The sequence below is a fragment of the Lepidochelys kempii genome, chromosome 11, assembly GCF_965140265.1.
Source record: "Lepidochelys kempii isolate rLepKem1 chromosome 11, rLepKem1.hap2, whole genome shotgun sequence".
NCBI classification, from domain to species: domain Eukaryota; kingdom Metazoa; phylum Chordata; order Testudines; family Cheloniidae; genus Lepidochelys; species Lepidochelys kempii.
The window spans coordinates 33311540-33335660 of NC_133266.1; the positions used below are offsets into that span (position 1 = coordinate 33311540).

Genomic DNA, 24121 nt, shown 5'->3' on the forward strand with positions numbered 1-24121 from the left:
TTGTTATAACTGCTCCACTGATTTCATCCAGGAGACTCTCAAAGGTAGGTGGAGACAGACAGAGCCCTAAATTATAACCATACCATATGTTGTGCTGATATAATGATGATTCCTGTTGATCATATATTATTCTGTAATATGATTTACAAACCTGCTACAACAATTAGTATATTATTCCAAAATTCTACCATACATCTACACCCTGGTTATTAAAAGGAAAGACACACTTTGTTTCTGCTAAGAGGGTATTTGGGAAAATGTGCATCAAATCATAGTTTTCTATCCCATCCACATTTGTGGAGGTAGAGAGTCTCACATCTTCATGACTGTGAAAGCAGCAAAAAATGTTGTTTCTGCTAAAAATCAGAAGAGAGAGGAGCAGATATGGATTTGACACTATTTGATTAGTTAGATATAGAGTCTAAGACTGCCACTAATCCATTTTTACAGTTCTTATGGAAATATGATTTAACATAATACTATTATAAAGTCAAGTCAATATTGTAGTAATTCTTATGCTCTGTGCCATGGCAAGCTTGAAAACTATGAAAACCCTGTTTATTATGTAAACCCTTTGAAAAAATTGTATTTCCTTTTCTCTCTCTAAGTATGCTTAAGTTCCCAGTAGTTTTGAGAAACAATTTAAGGGCCTGATCCTGAGATGTGCTAACCACTTGCTGGACCAGCACCAAAAATATAAATATAAATTACATTTGAAAAATTGTTATTGACCTTTCCTATTGTAGAAGGCAAAGAGCAGGGCATGAAATTCCACTTTGGGTAAGTAGGGATCTTTCCCGAGTGATAGCCATCAACTTCCGCTGAATTTAAGCTTTCCTTAAAATAAATACATAAATAAAAGAGTTTCTAGGCCTTGTGGTTGTTATAACCAATGCAGTGCTGTCTTCCTGAATCTGCAGAGACAAGTCTGGCTGCCATCACTGCTAGAGAAGTTAGGATGTCTCAGCTCCCGCAGTTAGGGTGACTGACAGGGTTACCCACCATTGTCATTAGGAGTAGGATGCTGCCACACCCATACTCAGACAGTGCCACCTCTGAAGCAGGAGAATCAGCAGGGACCCAACCCCTGTGCAAGTATTGTGCAGCACGGGAGATTTAGGTTGGACATTAGGAAAAATTCCTAACTGTCAGAGTAGTTAAGCAGTGGAACAAATTACCTAGGGAGGTTGTAGAATCTCCATTACTGGAGGTTTTTAAGCATAGGTTACACAAACACCTATCAGGGATGGGCTATATCAGTGGTGGGCAACCTGCTTCCCATAGCTCCCATGGGCTGAGAACGGCAAACCATGGCCACTGGGAGCTGCGGGCAGCCGTGCCTGTGGACAGTCAGTGTAAACAAACTGTCTCAGGGCCCGCCAGAGGATTACCCTGACGGGCCGCATGTGGCCCATGGGCCGCAGATTGCTCACCACTGGTCTAGATAATACTTAGTCCTTCCCCAATGCAGAGGACTGGACTAGATGACCTACTGCAGTCTACCCCAATCCTACATTTCTATGATTCTATGTGTGATGAGCCCCATTCACCCTACCAGCAGCCTCTATATATGTGGGTCTCCTACAACCTCAGCAAAGGAATCTGCAGACTTGTGTGGAGGGAGAGGACACAAAATGATTTATTATGTAAAAGGGGCTGCTAAGAATTAATTTATTTTGTGGAGGTTTGATGGTAGAGATCAGCCAAGGATTAAATGATTTAGTGGAGGGGCAGCCTTAATTGATTTACTTGATGTAGATGTGGTGGGGCTGGCATTAATTAGTGGCACAGAATTCAGCCAGCAGGAGATTAAGGTCTTTGGAACCAACCAGCAGAGACCACACAACTGTGAGATGGGGCAGAACGGGCATGACTGGAGCCAGAAGCCTGGCTCCAGAGGGGTTAAGGCTAAGGGCACAAGTGTCTTTGAGCTTGGTAAATAGACTGAGCCTTGGTGAGCAGGCATTGGGTAAATTTTTCAAAGCTTTGCAAAAGGGTATATCTGCTTCTCATTGCTGCTTAATGGCGCATCCTTCCCATAAGACTGGTAGCACCAAATTGTGGTCCCATTTAAGTCTATTGCAAAGCTGATTCACATAGAGGGACCAACATTTGGTTTGTAGTTGTTAAATTAGTCCTATAAACAGCATCTAATCTAGCTTATGCCTGGGGTGACTCAGACCTTCATTTTCATACATACTGGAAAGAAGTCGCTCAATTTATCATTACACTTCTGCACTAGCCTCACAGCTTTATTCCAACTCCTTGTTAATAGTCAGCTACCAAAACAAGCCATAAAGCTAATAGGAGATTTAACTGGGACAAGAGTAGAGGTTGCCTTCTCTAAATGTTTTGGTTTGAAAAACCAAATACAAATCTATCCTTATACTTTCTTTAACAAACTGATATATGGAGAGGGGAGCGGTTCAATAACAGGGTCATTTTTCATGTGGAGGGAAGCCTGAACCTGCAGACCTAGGCCTGGGAAGCTGGGAAAAAGGGAGTGCCACCTCTGCAGAATGTTTCTTTTGCCCCCTGCGTAAGTCTCTGGGAGGACTCCAGATTTGGAGGAGGTAGGTTAGCTGTCATGGCTCTGCTGGATTCTTCCCCCTCCAAACACAGATGGAGTCTGTAGTAACTTAGACTTCTTCCCCTTCCATAATTTGGAACCTCCTTGAAGGGATTCTTTGGGCAGCTATATTTGTGGGAGTTGAAAAAAGCACAGCCCTTGCCAGAGCATGCTGTCCAAAAGCCAATGCAGCCAACAGGACCAGGAAGAGTGCAGAAGTAATGTGCCTGCCTGAGATGCCCCTGGCTTCCAGTGGATTCTTCGTTCAAGAGAAATACAGGGGTTAAAGAAAGGAATGTCCAAGCTTCTCCCATGAGAAACAGTGGGAGGAAGTTTTATCTTCTGTGGAAGAATGGCATGAAAATTTCACAAGTTGAAACTCATGGTATTTCTACTCCTCTGTGTTGATTATTCCTGTGTAGAGTATTAAAAATGAAAATAAGTTTTAAAATGCTGATACACACAGTGTGACAGAGGACTATCAAATCTTACAAACTACTCTGGCTACAGACAGCTAATTCTTTAGATTCTTGTAATATTTAACTTGCCAGAACAAATTTTGTATGTAGAGATATTACACATAATCATAGTACATATAGAATAAGCCTGACTAATTAACTAGAATTAGGAATAATTCATTGTAGTGAGATGTGGTGAATACATTAATGGGCACAAAACAAAAAGTTAAAGTTATCTGAACTTAAACTTTTTAGAGAATAATGGGATTCAGTTTTGATTAAAACCCTGACCGTGGTCATATATCACCACAACTTTGAAAAACCTCTTCATTTACCTTTAAGTGTCTCCATTGCATAGTTAAGGAATAATATCAAAAGCCATTACAAACTTTTTAGCAGTTCTTATGGCAGAGGTGAAAGTGGGCCGGTACGGTGTACCGGTAAGAAGTGGTCGCCAGTACCGGCTCGTACACAGCTGACGTTAAAGCGCTGCCCCTGCAGCACTTTAACATCGCTGCCCCTTTTGCCCCCCTCTCCAGGGTCAATGAAGGGAAGAAGGGGCAGAGGGGGAGGACAAAGGGGCAGCTGCCCAGGAGCCTGGCAATTTAAAGGCGGCAGCGTGGAAGGGCTGGCTGGAGGAAGCTGACCCCCAACCCCACCAGGCCCCTGTACCGGTAAGTCTTATTTTACTTTCACCCCTGTCTTATGGTGCATTTAAAAGGATGACAGACTTACGTGGCGTATAGAGCTCTCTGGATAAAGTAGCGAAGATGTTTGTACTAGCAAGATACCATGCTGCACTGGACACTTCTACAGCAGTGTGTTGCTTAGTTTGACACATAAAATGCTATAGTGAGGACTGGTTTCAGAGTAACAGCCGTGTTAGTCTGTATTCGCAAAAAGAAAAGGAGGACTTGTGGCACCTTAGAGACTAACCAATTTATTAGAGCATAAGCTTTCGTGAGCTACAGCTCACTTCTTCAGATGCATATCGTGGAAACTGCAGCAGGCTTTATATATACACAGAGAATATGAAACAATACCTATTCCCACCCCACTGTCCTTTGTCACTTCATAAGACAATTTCATATATGCTTTAACAGCAATGTAAACATTCATTTCAATAAATTCTCTATTCGCTCTTTCATCACCATTGTAGGCTTGTGTAAAATTTCAATTTCCCCTTTTAAGTTTGGCTATCCGCCTGTAAAAAAAAATTATTTTACCTAATGAAATGTATCTGCTTTCTGCATCAATTTACAGTCTTTGCTACTACCTCTAAAGTTAGAGTAATACTTCATAGGTATAAAACCTGCACCATCAAGTTCTATAAATATTAGTTCCTTTCATAGTTGCTACATTAAATTTTGCTGATATCAAATTACACAGTTGAAGCATGCTACAAAATACTACAACAAAACTTCATTCGGAGATACAAGCTTTCATTTCTGAAAGGTTGTATCTTAGTACTGTACCGTTTAGGAAATATGATTCTATAATAATAGAAATAGTGTTCATTAATTACTGTAAAGTGTTTGGCAACTAAACAGACCACCACAAAATTATTGTCTAAATTAAAAATAAAGATTAATAAAATCTTTAAAGAAATATTGTCAAACAGCATGAAGAAATTATCATCATCATGCACAGACAATATATTTTATATAAACAAATCACCACTATAAAACGGAAACCAGTCAACAGAATTAGAATGTAAGGAAAGCTGTCTATCTGCTTATGATATTCAGTTGGTAGACCATCCTTTGAGATTTTCCTGAATCCCACTTCATATTCAACAAAGGGAAAACAAAGCATGAATGTATTTTTAAAAACTATGTACTATATATATATATATTTATTGTAAAACCAGTATCCATGAAAATTCTCACTTGAGTAAGGTAAGCAGGATTTGTCCCACTGCTGTGATATGTACTGACATAAGAAAACATTATGGATGGTCTCTGTACAGCACCTCTCACAATAGGGCTTTGATTCTGACTGAAGCCTATGGGCACTACCACAATACGGACACTCACTGAATTTTTTTTTTTATTTGAAAGTTGAGAATCTCTTTCTTAGAAACCTAAGAGTTACATAATAAAGTTTATTATAAAAATGAATTGAAATGTGAAAAACAAAGAGTCTCATTTATTGCAACACACACAGGGATATATAGAAACCCCAAACTTCAAAGAGTTGATGTTCTCTACAATGATGCTTCAAAAATTGCATCTCTGAGGTACCACACATAATGTGATACAAGAATTGTCAAAATAAATACACATTTATTACACGTACAAAAGACTAAGTAGACATGTCAAATCATATAACTCATTGGCTTGTATGTATACTGCTGCTCCTAAGAGGACACCGAGTGTTGTTCAATTTCTATTTTGAACAATTTCAAACTTTTTTAAAATAGCCATAAATATTTATTTTACATGCTAAAGCCAGGACACTCTCTTTCACTGTTTATTCTACACATTTTTTGGAGTCCCTGGCCTCAATAATCTATTTTACTGTGTTCAGCATCTGGATCTGGAGGGGTCATTGAATCACAGCAAACTATTTCCCTTCTCCCTATTTCAGCAGAGTATACTGCTGAAATAATTTGAATATTTCATTAATAGGGCCATGAAGATATTAGTAAAAATATACAGTGGATCATTTTAATTGCATAATGTATTTTTGAGGCAAAGTCCTTTACAATATGAACATTTGATCTTACGGGTCCACTAAATTTTTTTTGCAATTTTTAATTAATACTTTTTGACCTTTTCTGTGGAAAGATTAGTCTTCAAAACTGTCCCAGCCATCTCCTACTATACATTTGCAGCTCATCTGTTAATCAGTGTCTATTGCATTATTATTCAGATCAGGACAAAAGGTGAAGCAAAAAAGCTCTGGTTTAGGAGAGTATATTCCTTTAACCAGAGTAATATCTCACCCTCATGCTACATCTTTAGCAAACGCTGTTCAGCACAGTTGCAACCGTTGTTAAATGAAGACCACAGACATTTTACTTCAATTACTAGAGAATGTAAACATATTAGGTGACATAGTCTATTTCTGATCTAAACAATAGTGCAACTGAATTTTATGAATTAAAGTAATTTTTCTACACTTTCAGACAAGATTTATGAAGAGAAACTGGCTTACATCATCTGAATTATGCATACTTTAATACTGAGGCATACAGTTATCTGCCTTTTTATTTGTTGTAAGGAACCACAATTTTCTTTTTTTAACTCAGGATATCTCGAGCACAGGAAATTTGGATTTAATCACCAAATCTGTGATTTCATGTATGTGGGTCAAATGGATGTGGGTTCTACTCAGCTGAAAAAAATAGATGAGGAGTAATGTGATTTCAGTCTGAGTAATTTTATAGCAAAGACTGCAAGATATGTTTTGAAGATGTCATTGATGGCAACACAAATCAATATTAAAAACTTTATACAGGAAGCACACTTTTAGAAGATGGGCCTTAAAACTATTTCATAGGATCATGGATTTTTAGAATCATAAACGACACCCTAATTGCTAGTGCAAGCTATTATCTTTCTTCAGTTTCCCTCTTCGTTTGTTTTTTGTTTTTGGCCTGTAAATAATTGAAGTGGCATTGCATTATCTATATTAAATGTTATGTACTTTGTTTCCAACTTACTAATGGCACATACAAATCACGAAGGTGAATGTTCCAGTATACAAGTGTTTTTTTCACCTGAGAGTATTTATTTATTATTCATCCAGCTCAGTGTTGAATGATACAGCAGGCTTCCCTTTAGACACTCTATGCTACATTATTTTCAAAAGATACATTAAACATACATGGCATCTAAAAAGTAGTTCATTGATTATTCCACAGTATTTCTTTAAACTACAATACTATTTACACAAAGTAGTCTTCACTTCAATATCTTTGAAAATGTGGATTACACGTTTAAGAGAAAATTAGTAATTCAATATCATTTAAATGGCTTTCACCATAATATTCCTATCAGTTTTGGTCTACATTGAAATGCATTTCAATGCCTTATCATTGTTGACTTTTAAATTCTCTCATGATTGTCTAACTTTATTTTTCAGCCAAATACTATAATTCATGTTTTACTTTAAAACAGGGGGTATAATAAACGACATTTTATCAAGTTCACAATTTAAGAGATTATTGTTCTGCAAGTGCCACAAATCCAGATATATTTTCGTTAGCAAGAAAAGCCTGATTATAACCTGCACAAGAAAGTTCACACACTGTATCAAGGTATCAGAGTAACAGCTGTGTTAGTCTGTATTCGCAAAAAGAAAAGGAGCACTTGTGGCACCTTAGAGACTAACCAATTTATTTGAGCATAAGCTTTCGTGAGCTACAGCTCACTTCATCGGATGCATACTGTGGAAAGTGTAGATGATCTTTTCATATACACACAAAGCATGAAAAAATACCTCCTCCCACCCTACTCTTCTGCTGGTAATAGCTTATCTAAAGTGATCACTCTCCTTACAATGTGTATGATAATCAAGGTGGGCCATTTCCAGCACAAATCCAGGGTTTAACAAGAATGTGGGGGGGGGGGAACAAGGGGAAATAGGCTACCTTGCATAATGACTAAGCCACTCTCAGTCTCTATTCAAGCCTAAGTTAATTGTATCCAATTTGCAGATGAATTCCAATTCAGCAGTTGCTCGCTGGAGTCTAGATTTGAAGTTTTTTTGTTGTAAAATAGCGACTTTCATGTCTGTAATCGCGTGACCAGAGAGATTGAAGTGTTCTCCGACTGGTTTATGAATGTTATAATTCTTGGCATCTAATTTGTGTCCATTTACTCTTTTACGTAGAGACTGTCCAGTTTGACCAATGTACATGGCAGAGGGGCATTGCTGGCACATGATGGCATATATCACATTGGTGGATGTGCAGGTGAACGAGCCTCTGATAGGGTGGCTGATGTTATTAGGCCCTGTGATGGTGTCCCCTGAATAGATATGTGGGCACAGTTGGCAACGGGCTTTGTTGCAAGGATAGGTTCCTGGGTTAGTGGTTCTGTTGTGTGGTATGTGGTTGCTGGTGAGTATTTGCTTCAGGTTGGGGGGCTGTCTGTAAGCAAGGACTGGCCTGTCTCCCAAGATTTGTGAGAGTGTTAAGTCATCCTTCAGGATAGGTTGTAGATCCTTAATAATGCGTTGGAGGGGTTTTAGTTGGGGGCTGAAGGTGACGGCTAGTGGCGTTCTGTTATTTTCTTTGTTAGGCCTGTCCTGTAGTAGGTGATTTCTGGGAACCCTTCTGGCTCTATCAATCTGTTTGTTCACTTCCGCAGGTGGGTACTGTAGTTGTAAGAATGCTTGATAGAGATCTTGTAGGTGTCTGTCTCTGTCTGAGGGGTTGGAGCAAATGCGGTTGTATCGCAGAGCTTGGCTGTAGACGATGGATCATGTGGTGTGATCAGGGTGAAAGCTGACCATGATTCCAACAATTTCCATCCCACCATCAACCTCAGCCTGGTCCAGTCCACACAAGAGATCCACTTCCTGGACACTACAGTGCTAATAAACAATGGTCACATAAACACCACCCTATACCAGAAACCTACTGACCGCTATTTCTACCTACATGCCTCCAGCTATCACCCTGACCACACCACACGATCCATCGTCTACAGCCAAGCTCTATGATACAAACACATTTGCTCCAACCCCCCCAGACAAAGACAAACACCTACAAGATCTCTATCAAGCATTCTTACAACTACAATACCCACCTGTGGAAGTGAACAAACAGATTGATAGAGCCAGAAGAGTTCCCAGAAGTCACCTACTACAGGACAGGCCCAAAAAAGAACAGAACAGAACGCCACTAGCCGTCACCTTCAGCCCCCAACTAAAACCCCTCCAACGCATTATTAAGGATCTACAACCTATCCTGAAGGATGACCCAACACTCTCACAAATCTTGGGAGACAGGCCAGTCCTTGCCTACAGACAGCCCCCCAACCTGAAGCAAATACTCACCAACAACCACACACCACACAACAGAACCACTAACCCAGGAACCTATCCTTGCAACAAAGCCCGTTGCCAACTGTGCCCACATATCTATTCAGGGGACACCATCACAGGGCCCAATAACATCAGCCACCCTATCAGAGGCTCGTTCACCTGCACATCCACCAATGTGATATATGCCATCATGCGCCAGCAATGCCCCTCTGCCATGTACATTGGTCAAACTGGACAGTCTCTACGTAAAAGAGTAAATGGACACAAATCAGATGTCAAGAATTATAACATTCATAAACCAGTCGGAGAACCTTCAATCTCTCTGGTCACGCGATTACAGACATGGAAGTTGCTATTTTACAACAAAAAAACTTCAAATCCAGACTCCAGCGAGCAACTGCTGAATTGGAATTCATTTGCAAATTGGATACAATTAACTTAGGCTTGAATAAAGACTGAGAGTGGCTTAGTCATTATGCAAGGTAGCCTATTTCCCCTGGTTTTTTCCTACCTCCCCCCCCCCACGTTCTTGTTAAACCCTGGATTTGTGCTGGAAATGGCCCACCTTGATTATCATACACAATGTAAGGAGAGTGGTCACTTTAGATAAGCTATTACCAGCAGGAGAGTGGGGTGGGAGGAGATATTTTTTCATGCTTTTTGTGTATATAATAAGATCTTCTAAACTTTCCACAGTATGCATCCGATGAAGTGAGCTGTAGCTCACGAAAGCTTATGCTCAAATAAATTGGTTAGTCTCTAAGGTGCCACAAGTACTCCTTTTCTTTTTACACTGTATCCAGACATGACCTGTTGTGATTTGCGAGGAGTGACATTGGTGGTTGAAGAGGCTTATGCTAAATGTCCCAGACAGCTGATGCAACCACCTCTGCATTTGCCAATTTGCAGCATGATGCTTCTAGAGAAGTGGGTCTGTCGGTCCTTACAGACTCCAAAAAAGGGCGGAGAGACACTTCAACTCCACCCAATTAACAAAAAGCAACTAAACAACCCTTTATCTGCAATCAGCAGCTAACTGGGCACAACACTAACGGCAGAAGTTTGATTTTGACACTTTCTTTAAATTCAGTTCAGCAATTGTGAAAAATGATTTTTGAAGGTGTAACCAACAGACAACGAGAACCAATGTGTGGGTGAAACCAGCCTAGCGGTTATTTTACACTTAAACACACGATTGAAAAACAAAACCGAAATAAACATCTCCAGCTGAGATCCAGCAGCTGAGCTGAAAACACCCTCCCTCCCCGTTGAAAGTTACAAAGCAGCTACAATAGAGAGCAGCAGCAGCCTGGGCGCTTGGCGTTCAACTTCGGCTCGGTTTTTTGCTTAAAAGGAGCGTGTAACAGCGGACCGAGGCGACACTAAATCCTAGGAGATGCCCAATAAAGCCCCACGGGGGCACAGAAATGCCCGTCGCAGCCCTGATCTCTGTTTGACGGGGGGGAGGGGGGTTGTTGAGGACACGGCTCAGAAGGAGGAGACACGCCACGGCCCCCTGGGAGCGGGGGGACACCGAGGAGAGGGATGGCCGAGCAGGGAAGGCAAGCGGGTGGGGGAGCAGCGGAGGGAAAGGCAGAGCTGGACGGAGGGGGGCGAGGAGGCAGAGGAGGCGAAGGCAGCTGTGCCGCCTGCAGCGAGCCGAGCCCAGCCCCCGCTCCCGCTCCCGCTCCCCCTCCCCCGGGCTGGAGGGACAGGAGCAGCGGCGGCAGAGGCAGGAAGGGGCTGCCGGCTCTTTCCTGTCTGAGTCTGCGTGTGTAACCCGATCCCCTCCCCCGCCGCAGCCCCCTCCTGGCCTCGGGCGATAGCGAACGACGCTCAGCAAGTCCCGCTGCAGCCCAGCCCGGCCGCCCCGCCCCGCCCCGCGCCCGGCAGGCCGGCGCTACCGTACCTTAGCCTGCAGATACTGGGGGTAGTAGTAGGTGGTGTACTGGGGGTACATCTGCTGTTTCCACACTTTGCCCATGAAGCTGGAAATGTCGCCTGCCGTGCAGGGGCGGGGGGCACTTTAGGGGGCTCCAAATGCCTCTCTCCTGCCTCTTCCTTTCTGGCGGCGGCGGCGGCTGCTTCTCCTCCTCAGCGGAGCCCAAACCTTCCTCCTCCCAGCAGCAGCAGCAGCAGCGAGAGACCGCAGCGCGCCCCCCCGCCCCCTCCGGCGCGCGCTCTCCTCCCCCCACAAGTTTCCTCAAGTCCCTGCCCAGCCACAGCCCGGCAGCAGCGCCAGCCCGGTTCCGACGGCCCCGCGCGCTGGGAAGCGATCAATACCAGTGTGAACTGCAGCCGCGGCAGCGCTCGGTGCCAGGCAGCTGGGGGAGGGGGGCCAGGGGCGGTGCTTAGGCCCAGCTGGGCTCGAGGTGTGGGCTGGAGTTGAACCACTCAGGACTCACTGGCAGTAGGGAGCCGGGCAAGGATGCTCGCTCCCAGGCTCAGGCTGCAGCATGGTTGCAGCCGACAAGTGATCTAGGATCAGAGCAAGAGCGGTTCTGACCCTGGAAAAGTCATTCGCCATTAACGCTCCTGGGTAGGAAGGACTCCATATTCCCGCTCTGCCCAAGGGGGACTGCAACATGCACGCTGTGCATGACCTTGCTGGTTGGATTCTGCTTTATCATCTCCTTTGAGCCTTGTGATAACTGGCACGAATGCAGTGCACAAGCCTCAGTGCAGAAGTGGATGTCGTTCAGAAAAAACTAGCATAGGTTTAACATTCACTTGCAGGGGGTACATATTCCTAGCTAGAAATTTCTCAGGACCCCAGTACATCACTTACAGATTTGCCTAAAGTGTAGATTAACTGGTGGGCCTCATCCTCAAGTGTAATCAAATGCGGGGGCGGGGGAGGTGTGACATCCATTCTAACGGTTGGTGGCTACAGTTCTGTATATTTTCCTTTAGACTATAAGCATGGTTATTTGTTTTTGTTTTCTTAGAAAGACTTTCCCAAACTTAGAGAAAGTTTTCAGTCATGGCTAATGATGCAAAGGAAAACAGGTTACAATGTAATAAAAAACATTTTCTTCTGATTGGATTTGCTCCTGATGAGTATATATCCTCCTCTTACCTAATGCTGTATTTTCCAACATGCACTTAATGAATTCTCAGAGAGTCTAAACAGATGCCACTTCTTGTCAGGCTGTGAAAATTATGGTTTGTGTCCCAGGAGCGCTAGATTATTAATTAAATATATTTGCAAGCTCCATGAAAGCTGCTCTGCTTATTAGGGTTAACCTAGCTAAAAATGTGGGGGGGGAGGGGAAGGGAAAGATGTGGTATAAAAGCTTAGTATTCACAAGTATCCCTGCATAAAGTGTAAAGGCAGCTTTTGAGCAGCCCTGCATCCTGCAACCATCAAATCTTGTTACTAGCCCAGGTATGGATAGGTGACTGCAGATATTCACCCAATCCTAGAGAAGAGATTTAGGTTTCTGCTCTAAGGTTTGCAGGATAATGATGCTGCAAATTAGTTGATCTGTCACTAAAAGGTCTATTTGCAAGTTTGGTCATGGGAGGAAATTCTTACTATACTTTATGGACCACACTGATTCAAAGACAAGTAGAGGCTATAGTAAGGAGGCTCTGCATCCAGGGGGGTGAAACAGGAGTTCCTTGGGTTTTGGGCTAGCACATGCCTGGAACCCCAAAGGGAATGGGGCTGAACACAGGAAGTTTGTACCTGAACTGGTGACCTTCCTGGGGGAAAAACAAAGGTCATGGACAGAGAGAAGTCTGGCAAAAGGGAACTATCAGGTGGCTGAGAGGGGCCAATGCCATAATAATCCCATGCTCCAGGGTAGCACAAGTAGTAGGTCAGACAGTTGAAAAAGCCAAGTCAGCACAGGACAGAAGCAGCTTCCTTCTGGAAAAGATGCAGTTCAAAGACTCTGAGTTTATGCTGTGGAATCTGGACTGTGCAGTGGATGAGGTGAGGAGGCTGTAATGAATAAGGGTCACACAAGAATGTGTGGTCACCTGTAGGTACGGGTGGGGTTTCAGAAACAGTTGACAAGTATGTGGCCATGGCAAAAATACTTGATGCGACTCACCAACTTGGTAATTATACATCAGAGGTTTCCAAAACTGTGGTTCAAGGATCTCTAGTAGTCAGCAGAGAGAGCTCAAAGATCACAGAGTGTTGATTCTCTTGGTTTCCAATTGAGAGAGGCAGATTAGGATGTGGGGGAAGAGAGGGAAAAGAAAAGCAACAATAGACAGTGTGAATAACTTTTTTTTTTTAAGAAAGGGATAAAACTCTTATTGCACTAAAGACAATTAGAAATACACAACTGTTTCCCTGGTATTCCTTTCTACCCAAGCAACTGTTGTAGTTGCCACAAGAATGTTAGCAGTCTATAATGTGGAGGCTCATGAATGGGAAGTGTCCAGAAGACAAAATCTCTTAACTGTGATCCACACAATGAAAAAGTCTGAGAACTTCTGGTCTATATAGTTCCAGCAGTTATGACTGCAGCAATCTTTAACTTAGTTGTGTCAAGTTACTGGGAATGCATGATAGCTGCCAATGAGATGAGTAGTAATACACACTGTTACTATGGCTGCTGAAAGCATGAAAGAACAAATCTGGCTAAGAGAGTATTTTATTACTGTGATCATTAATATCAACTGCTATAACTAAAGATGGGCTCCTAATTCCATTCTAATCCCCCTTTTCAGTTGCTTAAAACTACCCACCCCCAAGTCTTTCTAATCTGAAATGTTCCCTGCTTGGTCTCTGCCCCAAAGGTGATTTCTTTTATTTAAAGTTGGAGCAAAATTGAGTCCAACTTTTTTGAGCTACATGAGCTAGATCTTCTACCAACCCTGCTCCCCACACACACGCACTTATTTCCAATTGGAATATTTGCTCTTATTATTTTTAAAATAGCAGATATTACAAATTTCAAAGTTATCGGGTACTGTACTTATCACTGAGAATTTAAAAATTAAGGAAAGGACCTGATGCTTCAAAATTCCACTCTTCTTAGCAGTCCTTCAGTCCTATAGAACATGAGCGAGGATTTGCAGATCATGCCCCAGTTTGACTAACATGAGTTCAGAAGACGACTTCTTCTTGGCTTGGTCCCAACTATATGGAGTCAGCTCTTCCAGTCATTCTTCTCCATTCCAGTCTTGAAGCAGTTCATCAGCAACTCCATAGCTAATCAAATCCCTTAGTATGACATCCCATGCAACTAATTTTGGGTTTTCCAGCCCTTCTGTTACCCTCCACTTCTAATGTTAACACCTTGTTTCTGGTGTATTCTTCCCATTTCTTTTTATTCGCCGAAACAATCTCAACATGGAATCCCTCAGCTTTTCTGTAATTGGTACCACCTTCACACTTCCGCTAATTCATTCATTCCAAACATGTAATTTCAAGCATCCATCTTAATATTTTTATTTCCAGTGTATTGAAGATCTGCTCCTGTCTCTTCCACAGATTCTGAGCTAGAATTCAGAATGAGTTCAGAAGATTTAAAGAAATTAAATTTTAAAATCAGCATCAATTAAATACATGCCCATTAGAATTTCTCTGTTTGGTCTCAAAGATGCATTTTAAGGCAGACTGCTCCTAAATACATATTTGTTAAGCATGGATCAGTGGAGGAAGCCTCATGTAAGACATCTTTATCTAGGCTTAGGGTGACTCAGTGGTGTCCCTTTCATATAGAATGAGTTAATTACTGATATTCTGTGATTAAATGGAGAAGAAACTAATTTTGCTTTAATGCAAAAGTTAAGTCAGAGGAATCCAGTATTCAGAAGTCAGGAATTTCCCCAGAGTTAAGGTTCTAACACATAGTTAGCTCCTCCATAGTGCACATAAATATATTTCCTTTACCTATTTTCCTTGCTAAATGTAAACATTGTTTACACAAGACGTGAATTTTCAAAAGTGACACCAATTTTTGGGTGTCCAACCTAACAAACATTAATGTGGGGTGGATTCCCAGAGGGTGGGCGCTCAGCACTTTCTGAAAATCAGGCCCCTTTTAGATGTCTAAAGTCAGGCACCTGAAAACTGAGGTATCCAAAAACATTTATACATTTTCAAAGTGACTAATGTTTGTTATTATTTTATAGAGAAGCAGAGAATAAAATGCAAATGACAGAGTTTTCAACTTTGGCACTGTATAGATGCTTTTTCATTTAATAGCCTATCACGTGTCCATAATTATGGGGCATGAGTGCATCACACTAAAACAGAAACGTCACAGTTTGCACAATGTAGTTCAGATAATATTGAATAATAATGACTGAATTGTCAAATTTAACGTTGCACTGATGGTAATGTTTGTATTTAATATCTTAGACTGTGCCCATAACCATGGCATTTGGGTGCATCAAACAAAACAATCAAATTAAGACTGCTTACAATGTACTACCCACTCACTAGGGGGAAAAAAACATAATAAAAATTAAAGAAAATCCTTCCTTTCTCTAGTTTAGGCCTTATCAGGTGATGGATTGGATAAAAAGAAAACCCTGCTCTGCTGGCTAACAGGTCTGGGCTCTGCAGGCCTCCAGAGACTGAATAAATTCTATAGCTGGGAACCTTCCTTTAAAGAATTCCCTGCCTCCAGAGTGTAAATCATGAGTGTTTGAGCACCAATGTTAACCATCTTAGGGAGTGCAGCTACAACATGGTTGTGTCCTATCCATGTTATAATGTGGTTGAGTTGTGCCTATCCAGACCAGATCAAATTGTGTTATAATCATGTTGAGGAAATAATGCTAAACTTTGTTGTTTTAACATTGTTTCCTCAACATGATAACAATGTGACTTGGTCTGGTCTAAACAGAAAAAAACTAAACAGTGCTAAAATATGATTGAAAGACAGCAATATTTTAATTGTGTGGCCATATGGCTAGCGCACTGGCCTGGGGACTCTAGAAACCCGGGCTGTGTTCCCAGCTCTGCTGTTGCCTTACTGAGTGATGTGAGGCAAGTCACTTCATTCCTCTATGCCTGTAAAATGGGAATACCAAGTCCCTTGGTAAAGATCTACTAATAAAAAGCTACATAAGGTCTAGGTGTTGCTATTATTATTATTGTTATTAACACAGTAATTGTAGTGTAAACAAGGCCTGTGAGTAAAAACACATCTTGTGCTCCCATCAACAGCAATGGTGTTTAGGCAGAAGCATTTTGTCTTATCAAGGTCCAAAATCATATTGGGCTTTATTGATTAAATCCAACACCCTTGAACTTTACCAAGAAGTAGATGGGAATCAAATACAATGCAGAGTGTGCAGTTGAAATATATTCAGCCGAACTCATTCCATTAATTGTGTGCATGACACTGTTCATTCAGAAGCTATGACAATTTTGGTATCAACACTTGGATCATTTTCAGGTCAGTGCAGTCAGCTGATGCTCAGGAAGAAATGAACAAGAATGGATTTGTGGTTAAGATCTCAGCCTAACAGTTAAAAGATCTGGGTTCAGCTCTGTCCCAGACTTTTTATGATATTTTGCAAGTCACTCCATCTCCCTGTGCTTGTTTTCCCATATGTAGAATGAGGATAATAGTCCCCTTCTTCCACTCCTTGTCTGTCTTGTATATTTAGCTTGTAGGCTCTTCAGGGCAGGGACTGTATCTTACTATGTGTTTGTACAGTGTATAGCATAGTGTGGCCTCTAGGTGTGACCATAATATACATAGTAACAGCAGCAGAAGTAGGGTATTGTTTTTACTTGGAGAGTGCTGAGGTGATATAGGATATTCACTGTGTCCTAATCTACTCACAAGTGGGATAACAAAAATCAAACTGCAGTTTAGAACTCACAGGACTGGCATACTGCAGCTTCAAATCCTCAGCCAGTCTGTTTTTTGCTCTGCTTTCACATACTGTTCCAATTACTCTCTAGTTGCAAAACCTTCCAGTTGTAATGCCACCCTTAGCCCTAGCCTATGGCCTTGACTGCATTGCCACACAGATGAAAGACCCTTCAGTTTAGGTGGCAATTGGCTACCCTCTTAAGCACAAAGGCTAAATAAATGGTACTGTTGATGGGCCACCAAGATGAAAAGCATTTCATTGTTTTTGTCATTTAAATCAACACAGTAGCTGCAGCAACTATTAACCTCTTCAGTGGGTTCCAGACTCAGATATTTATTTCAATTAAGTGAAGAGATGAAACTATCTTTATCTTAACACCAACCAAGTTTTAACAACACTTAGCTGACACCTAGCTGAATATGGTTTGTTCTTGTCTACACTTAGCATTGAACCACCTTCTCTACTGGTTCAGCTGCACCTGCTACTGACAGCTGTGTTCAGGAACAATTCAGTTTTGGAAGGTACACAAGGTCATACAGACTGCCAAGCTTAACCATACCAACGTGTTCCACTGGTGTACCTACATGACACTTCTGCAATGGGGCTCTCCCTCTCCTAAGCTTCATCTACATTATGCAACATATCCATTATTGACAATGGGTATCAGCAAGGGGTGCAGTTGGATTGGTGCTGAAACAAAATTTGGTCTCATCTATAATTGCAGTTGAACTGTTTTCAGCACCAGTTCAGCTGCTCTAGTGGCCAGTAGCGATAATATTTCTAGGGTAATAAAAACCTGAAGAATAAAATCCTTTTTTGCCACATAACCATCATATTCTGTAAAAAGAAAAGGAGTACTTGTGGCACCTTAGAGACTAACCAATTTATTTGAGCATGAGCTTTCGTGAGCTACAGCTCACTTCATCGGATGCATACCGTGGAAACTGCAGCAGACTTTATATATACACAGAGAATATGAAACAATACCTCCTCCCACCCCACTGTCCTGCTGGTAATAGCGTATCTAAAGTGATCATCAGGTGGGCCATTTCCAGCACAAATCCAGGTTTTCTCACCCTGGCTATCACGAGCAGGAGAGTGAATTTGGGGGGGGGGGGTGGAGGGTGAGAAAACCTGGATTTGTGCTGGAAATGGCCCACCTGATGATCACTTTAGATAAGCTATTACCAGCAGGACAGTGGGGTGGGAGGAGGTATTGTTTCATATTCTCTGTGTATATATAAAGTCTGCTGCAGTTTCCACGGTATGCATCCGATGAAGTGAGCTGTAGCTCACGAAAGCTCATGCTCAAATAAATTGGTTAGTCTCTAAGGTGCCACAAGTACTCCTTTTCTTTTTGCAAATACAGACTAACACGGCTGTTACTCTGAAACCTATCATATTCTGTAGTTTTCTATGTTCTGGTCTATCTTGCCCTAAAATATCCAGTGATTCTAAGATGATATCATGATCTTAATACTTCTTTTTTCAAATATTTCTCATATAACCAGTTGACACTTGCACCCATCACTGGTTGATTTCTCTCCACTTATCCATTTGATATTCTTTATTTTGTATTTACATTATATACTCCCCTCACTGACAGCACAAGCTAGGGGTATTCCAAGGGAATGTGGCCAAAGCTGAGAATTTAGTTTCTAGTTATACATTATTTATTAGGCTCTTCCATCTGTGCAGTTCTTAACTGCTCTGGGGTCACTAGCAATATTGGCTCTATTGTTCCAGAAAAGAAACAAGGAGCAGAATACTTGCACTTCTGCAAGTGTTGGGCACCTGTATGAGTACGATTCCTTCATTGGCACATAACCTGTCAATTCTGTGACCTGTTTGGGACAATACTTGCAATTCTTTCCCATCCACCTACCACTCAACAGGGACTAGTGAAGAAAACATCAGGTTTTCTCTATCCTGCCCAGGTCTGTGTGTGACTGGATATCACATTCTTGTTTTCACAGCCATCTGACCAACCATCCCTTGATATTCTTGAATCCAAGGAGTCATTTCAAAGATGGACTGTTCTGTGCACAAATTTTGTCCCATATAAATAAAGGTGCAAATGAGTAAATATATTTAACTTATTTCTGCAGAATTTAGGGCCATATTGTATTACTGATTTTAAGCAGATTACAAGGCAAATTGTGATTAAATTTGATGCCACATGTATCATCAATAAAATGTCATTTATAAAATCTATAAAATGTCACAATTTTTTCCTTTCCTTCCTATTGTTGGCCCCAAACTATTCCCAATATGTAGGTACTTCCAGCTGTGTTTGGCATGGGAGGCATGTTAAAAAGAGTAAGCCAACAGTGGAGCAATCATGAGATCCTCTTTTAACCCTGTAATCCACCTTTGATGACCTCTTAAAGGTCAAGCTGCAATTTAATTCATTCTGTAGTTTTACAATTTTAACAAAGTGAAAAAAAAACCCACCTTCTACAATAAGAACAATGGGTATCTGTAGTGACTCAGTTTTAGTTTTGTCAGTGGAAATTGCTTTCTTACTGATCGAAACACTGGGGGTTCCTTTCCAATTTGCCATTCTCTAGCTATCACAAACTATTTGCAAATGCATGTTGCAATGATTTAGAATGTACTAGCATATCATCCAGGTACATGCAAATAAGAGAGAGGCTTGCCACACAGAACTTCTCCAACACTGAGAAACTGAGGTTGCAGGAACAACACTGAGTAATTCAAAAGGCATTACTTTAAATTGCCATACTCCTGGATCTGCTGTAGAAGGGGAGGCTTCCCCCTCTCCTTTGAATCTAGTTCACATGGGTAGTGCATGAGCCAGCCGTTCGGGGAGGTAGGCCCCACCCCTTCCGCCCAAGACCCCTTCCCTTTTCCTGCCAGAGCCCCCGACTACAGCCCCCGGCCGCCCAGCCACCCGAGTACTCTCAGCTCCAGAATGCTGGGTGGTACAGCCCCAGTGCCTCCAGCCCTGGAGCGTCAGTCTGAGCACTGGCCCCAGCCACCCTGAGTCCTGGGCTGCAGGTCGGCCACCCTAGCCCCAGCCTGGGCCACAGGGGAAGAGTGGGAAGCAGGAGGGGGCCTCTGGGCAGAGCATGGGGTAGGCCGTGCCTGGCTATTTGGGGAGGCTCAGCCTCCCCTGGCCTGTGATAAACACCGCCCAGGCTTCCAAATATCCCCTTTTTGAGATCAAGGGCCAGGTCCTCATCAGTGAGTTACACTGATTTACACCAGCGGAGGCTCCTAAGGTGGAAAATCAAATTCATCCAGCTGTAATATCCCACAAATGTTCTACTGTGGCAAAAGAGGAGTACGGTAACCTGTAGAGTGACTTTGTTTAGTTTTCTATAATGAGCCCAGCATGTAATGTTAAGCAGTTATCTTGCAGAACTAATGACAGGTTTCAGAGTAGCAGCTGTGTTAGTCTATATTCGCAAAAAGAAAAGGAGTACTTGTGGCATCTTAGAGACTAACAAATTTATTTGAGCATAAGCTTTCGTGAGCTACAGCTCACTTCATCGGATGCATTCAGTGGAAAAACTGCATGCATCCGATGAAGTGAGCTGTAGCTCACGAAAGCTTATGCTCAAATAAATTAGTTAGTCTCTAAGGTGCCACAAGTACTTCTTTTCTTCTTGCAGAAGTAAGGGTGAGGTCCAGGCACTTAGTTGAAGGCTCAGTTATCTCTTTCTGATGCATTTCATTGATGGCCTGAAAAAAGGGCTTTCTTTCTTTGAAATTGGTAACCAGTGAAATACCAGTTTAATAAGTTGGCATCCTCCAGCGTCAGGGTGTGTAGATACAACACCGCACTCTCTCAGCCTGCACCTTGATTGGATTGTGAGAACAAAACCTGACTTTTTTGGTTTTTAACCTGAACATTTTCTAGGAGCTGTTTATGGTACCTATTGGCTCGTCCTCTGCACCCATTATTTCAGTATCTGAGTGCCTCACAATATTTTGTTGTACTTATCTTTACAGAATCCCTGTGAGTAAGGGAAATATATCTAATTTACAGATGGGGAACTGAGGCACAAAGAGACTAAGTGACTTGCCCAAGGTCACACAGGATATCTTTGGCAGAGGAGGGAATTGAACCTGGATGTCATGACCCCAAGACTAGCCCCCTAATGTTGAACCAACCTAATATTAGCAAAAAGGTTTTAATCCTGATATAAACATGTGGCTCTGTGACAGAATAAATCCAAGAAAAGCTTTGGGATCTCACCTTCACTCTTTCCTCTACTTGTCAGAAGCATTAAGAAACGTAGCTGGAATACTTTCCTGCTTCAGATCCACAGTGGAAAGATTTTTAGCATTTAAAATTCCTTGCAAATCTTGTATTGCACAACAAATTTCCACTTTATTTAATTTTTTTTGCTGAAAAGTTACCCAAATACAAGATTGCAATTAGAATTTTGATTCTTGGGGACACAACAATTGTCTTAGCTCCTGATCCAGCAAGATGCTTAAAATTATCTATCTATCTACACACACACACCCCTCAGCTTTTAGCATGTCCCATTGGTCACTCCAGTTCGCTTCCCACCCTTCCAATCTCTATTTATCTTCCTAGCCAGATAGTTGAGGGATTATAGATTGTGAGAACATAGGATGTTTGGTTCCCCCAGTTGCAGTGGGATGTTACTCCAGAGAGACCACAGGCTGGCAGGATCTGTTGGATCATTTTATAAGTTTTTATCCATTTTGTATAGTTTGGTGTTTAGTTAAATAAACATGGGCCTTTATACTTCCAAAATGGATGTGGCAGAGATTCACTTTTCACAAGGGATGGCACAAAACACTATGAGTTTTTTCTCAAGAGACATACTAAAATGTAAATCCAACCAGCTAAAATTTGAGCTACACCTCTGTAGCAAAAAATTAAAACATCTGCAGGATGACAAGGAGAATGTTAATCTTTTCATAGGAAACGTAGAGCACAGCAAACATGTTATAACATCATTTTCAAAAGTTAATATCTGGGTGGTTGCATGTATATACGGATGCATTTAAAACTCTGGGATGAGTGCTAAGAATGTACAAGATACTTAAACTGTTCAAGGTTCACTCATATCGCAAGACCAATCTATGCTTCACGAAGATGTGAAGTCAAAACACATTATAGGTCTTAAAAATGACCTCAACTGCACGTTAGAAATTGTGCATGTGTTGGTCAATACACATATTGGTCAATAATGGAAATACACATGGAAAGTTGCTGTCTCTGGGCTTGACCCAACTTCTGCTGAACTCAGTGAAATAACTTCCCTTGCCTACAATAGATGCTGGAGTGTGACCTTTGTGACTGATTGGTTCAGGTGAGGCCTGTGCCCAAAGGTTTGTTAATTTCATGGAGTTCTTTAAAAAATGCTTTACCTTTAAAAACTGCAAAAGTTGAATTTAGAGATTATAAAAAGTATGTGTGAGTTATATTTGATAAATGAAATTATTATTTTATGTGGCTATAAAAGAGACCAGTGTATTGGCCATGAAAACATTAGAGGTGCGGTGAGGGGGTTTGTTCATTTGTTTTGTTTTGTTTTTTTTATAAGAATATCCATTGATAAAATAAATTTATCCCATATTATATATAGTTTATTCCCTCCTCTAGCACCACTGGTCGTTTGTTGTTTTTGTTCCCAAAATATTAAACATCCCATGAGACAATATGCAAGAGACTATTCTGTTGATAACTAAAGTAATATTTTATTTCTGATCATTATGGTTGCTATTCTGGCTCTACCGCATTAATGGTCATCTGTTGCCAATATGCTTGGTTTTAGATTAAAACAAACAACCTAGAAGCATCGAGGAACCAGAAAAAAGAAGGGTATGGGCTATGCATGAAATGCTAATTGTTAATTCCCATGTCTTTTTAACGACCTACATACCTACAACCCCATTATATCATTTGGGATTTGACCATGCTGCAGAGCACAGTTAACCCAAGCTTTTATCTGGTTTTAGCCTTAACTCCCTTCCTCCTACCATACGTACTGAAAAGCCACTGACCCAGGTTTGGAGGTGCTGTAAACCCAGGCTAGCTTACCCAGCTGGGAATGTGCATTAGAGCCTGGGCTCCACTTCAACTTGGGCTGGAACTTATCCACTTTACAGTGAGGATAAAAGGCTTAATCACTTGAGTGCTGATAATCCTCAAAATGCCCTTTCCACAATTCTCCCCAAAGGACAAACAAGTTCTTCTGTAGTTGACATGACTGACTGAGAAAGAATTCTAGAGTGTCTCAGCACAAAGAACCATGGACTATGCCTCCATGCCCATCACCCACCCACATAGGTGAGTGCAGAAATGGTAAAGATACAGTAATAGATAGCATCTCCATAGCAAGTCGCTCACGCCTAGGTTTGGCTAACCTGGGTGCTCAATCACTTGGAGTAACAGCGCAGCATAGACATAGCCAGGCACATGTGATGAGGTGTGTACTTTACCAAGGAATGCAGGAGACAACAAGCAGAGATGATGAGTCCCAGCCCAACCTATAGCAACTAGTCAAAGTTAAATAATATTTATTTTTTTTATTTGACTAAACCCTTTTGCTTTCCTCTATGTTCCCTCAGTTCCCTGAGTTGCTGAGGCCTACACACTCTGTGGCATGCTTACTGCAGAAGTGAGATCTCCATGGATAAGTCCTTGTTCCATTATGTAAACGAGTAGAAGCCACTAGCTGGCTCTTAAAACACCACAGTAGTTGGGAGGCAAGAAGAGAAACTAAAAGGAAAGATTTCAGAGTAACAGCCGTGTTAGTCTGTATTCGCAAAAAGAAAAGGAGTAATTGTGGCACCTTAGAGACTAACCAATTTATTTGAGCATGAGCTTTCATGAGCTACAGCTCACTTCAACCAGAGAAAGAGACTCTGGAATATCTTTACCAAAGGAATGGCTACAGAAGCCTGAAGTAAAATACTGCAAAAACTTCATGGACTCATAGATGGGATGAAATACTGGCCCCATTGAAGTCAATAGCAAAAAAAATATGATTGATTTCAATTGCAGCAGGACCTCACCCCTTGTTTTTACATCTGTGGAAAGTGATACATTCTTTTTTGGAGTAGACAACTACACATGTGCAAGGCAGTGGAAAATTAGGTGCTTCTGGGAGTTTGCAGCACTGTCAAAGCCAGCTAATCAGATTTGCAGGGCACTTAAGAGATGACTGTTAGTGTGCCAGGAGCCCTGTGGCAAAAGCCACAGAAGTGCAGAAACTTAAGTATAGTAGATAAACCCTTCCAATGACTGAAAGAAGCTGAGAGTAATAGCTCACATCCGACGGTTTTG

General features: G+C 41.6%; 1 protein-coding gene across 2 annotated transcripts in view; it reads right to left on the reverse strand.

The window, feature by feature from the left end:
- Positions 1-11345, reverse strand: part of RBMS1 (RNA binding motif single stranded interacting protein 1) — a 208266-nt gene extending 196921 nt beyond the window's left edge. For both annotated transcript variants that reach the window (XM_073305605.1, XM_073305604.1), the window contains exon 1: positions 10934-11345. In XM_073305605.1, the coding sequence (XP_073161706.1) occupies positions 10934-11008 (75 nt within the window). In that variant the 5' untranslated portion in view covers positions 11009-11345. The remainder of the gene's footprint in view (positions 1-10933) is intronic.
- Between the last annotated feature and the right edge of the window lie 12776 nt (positions 11346-24121).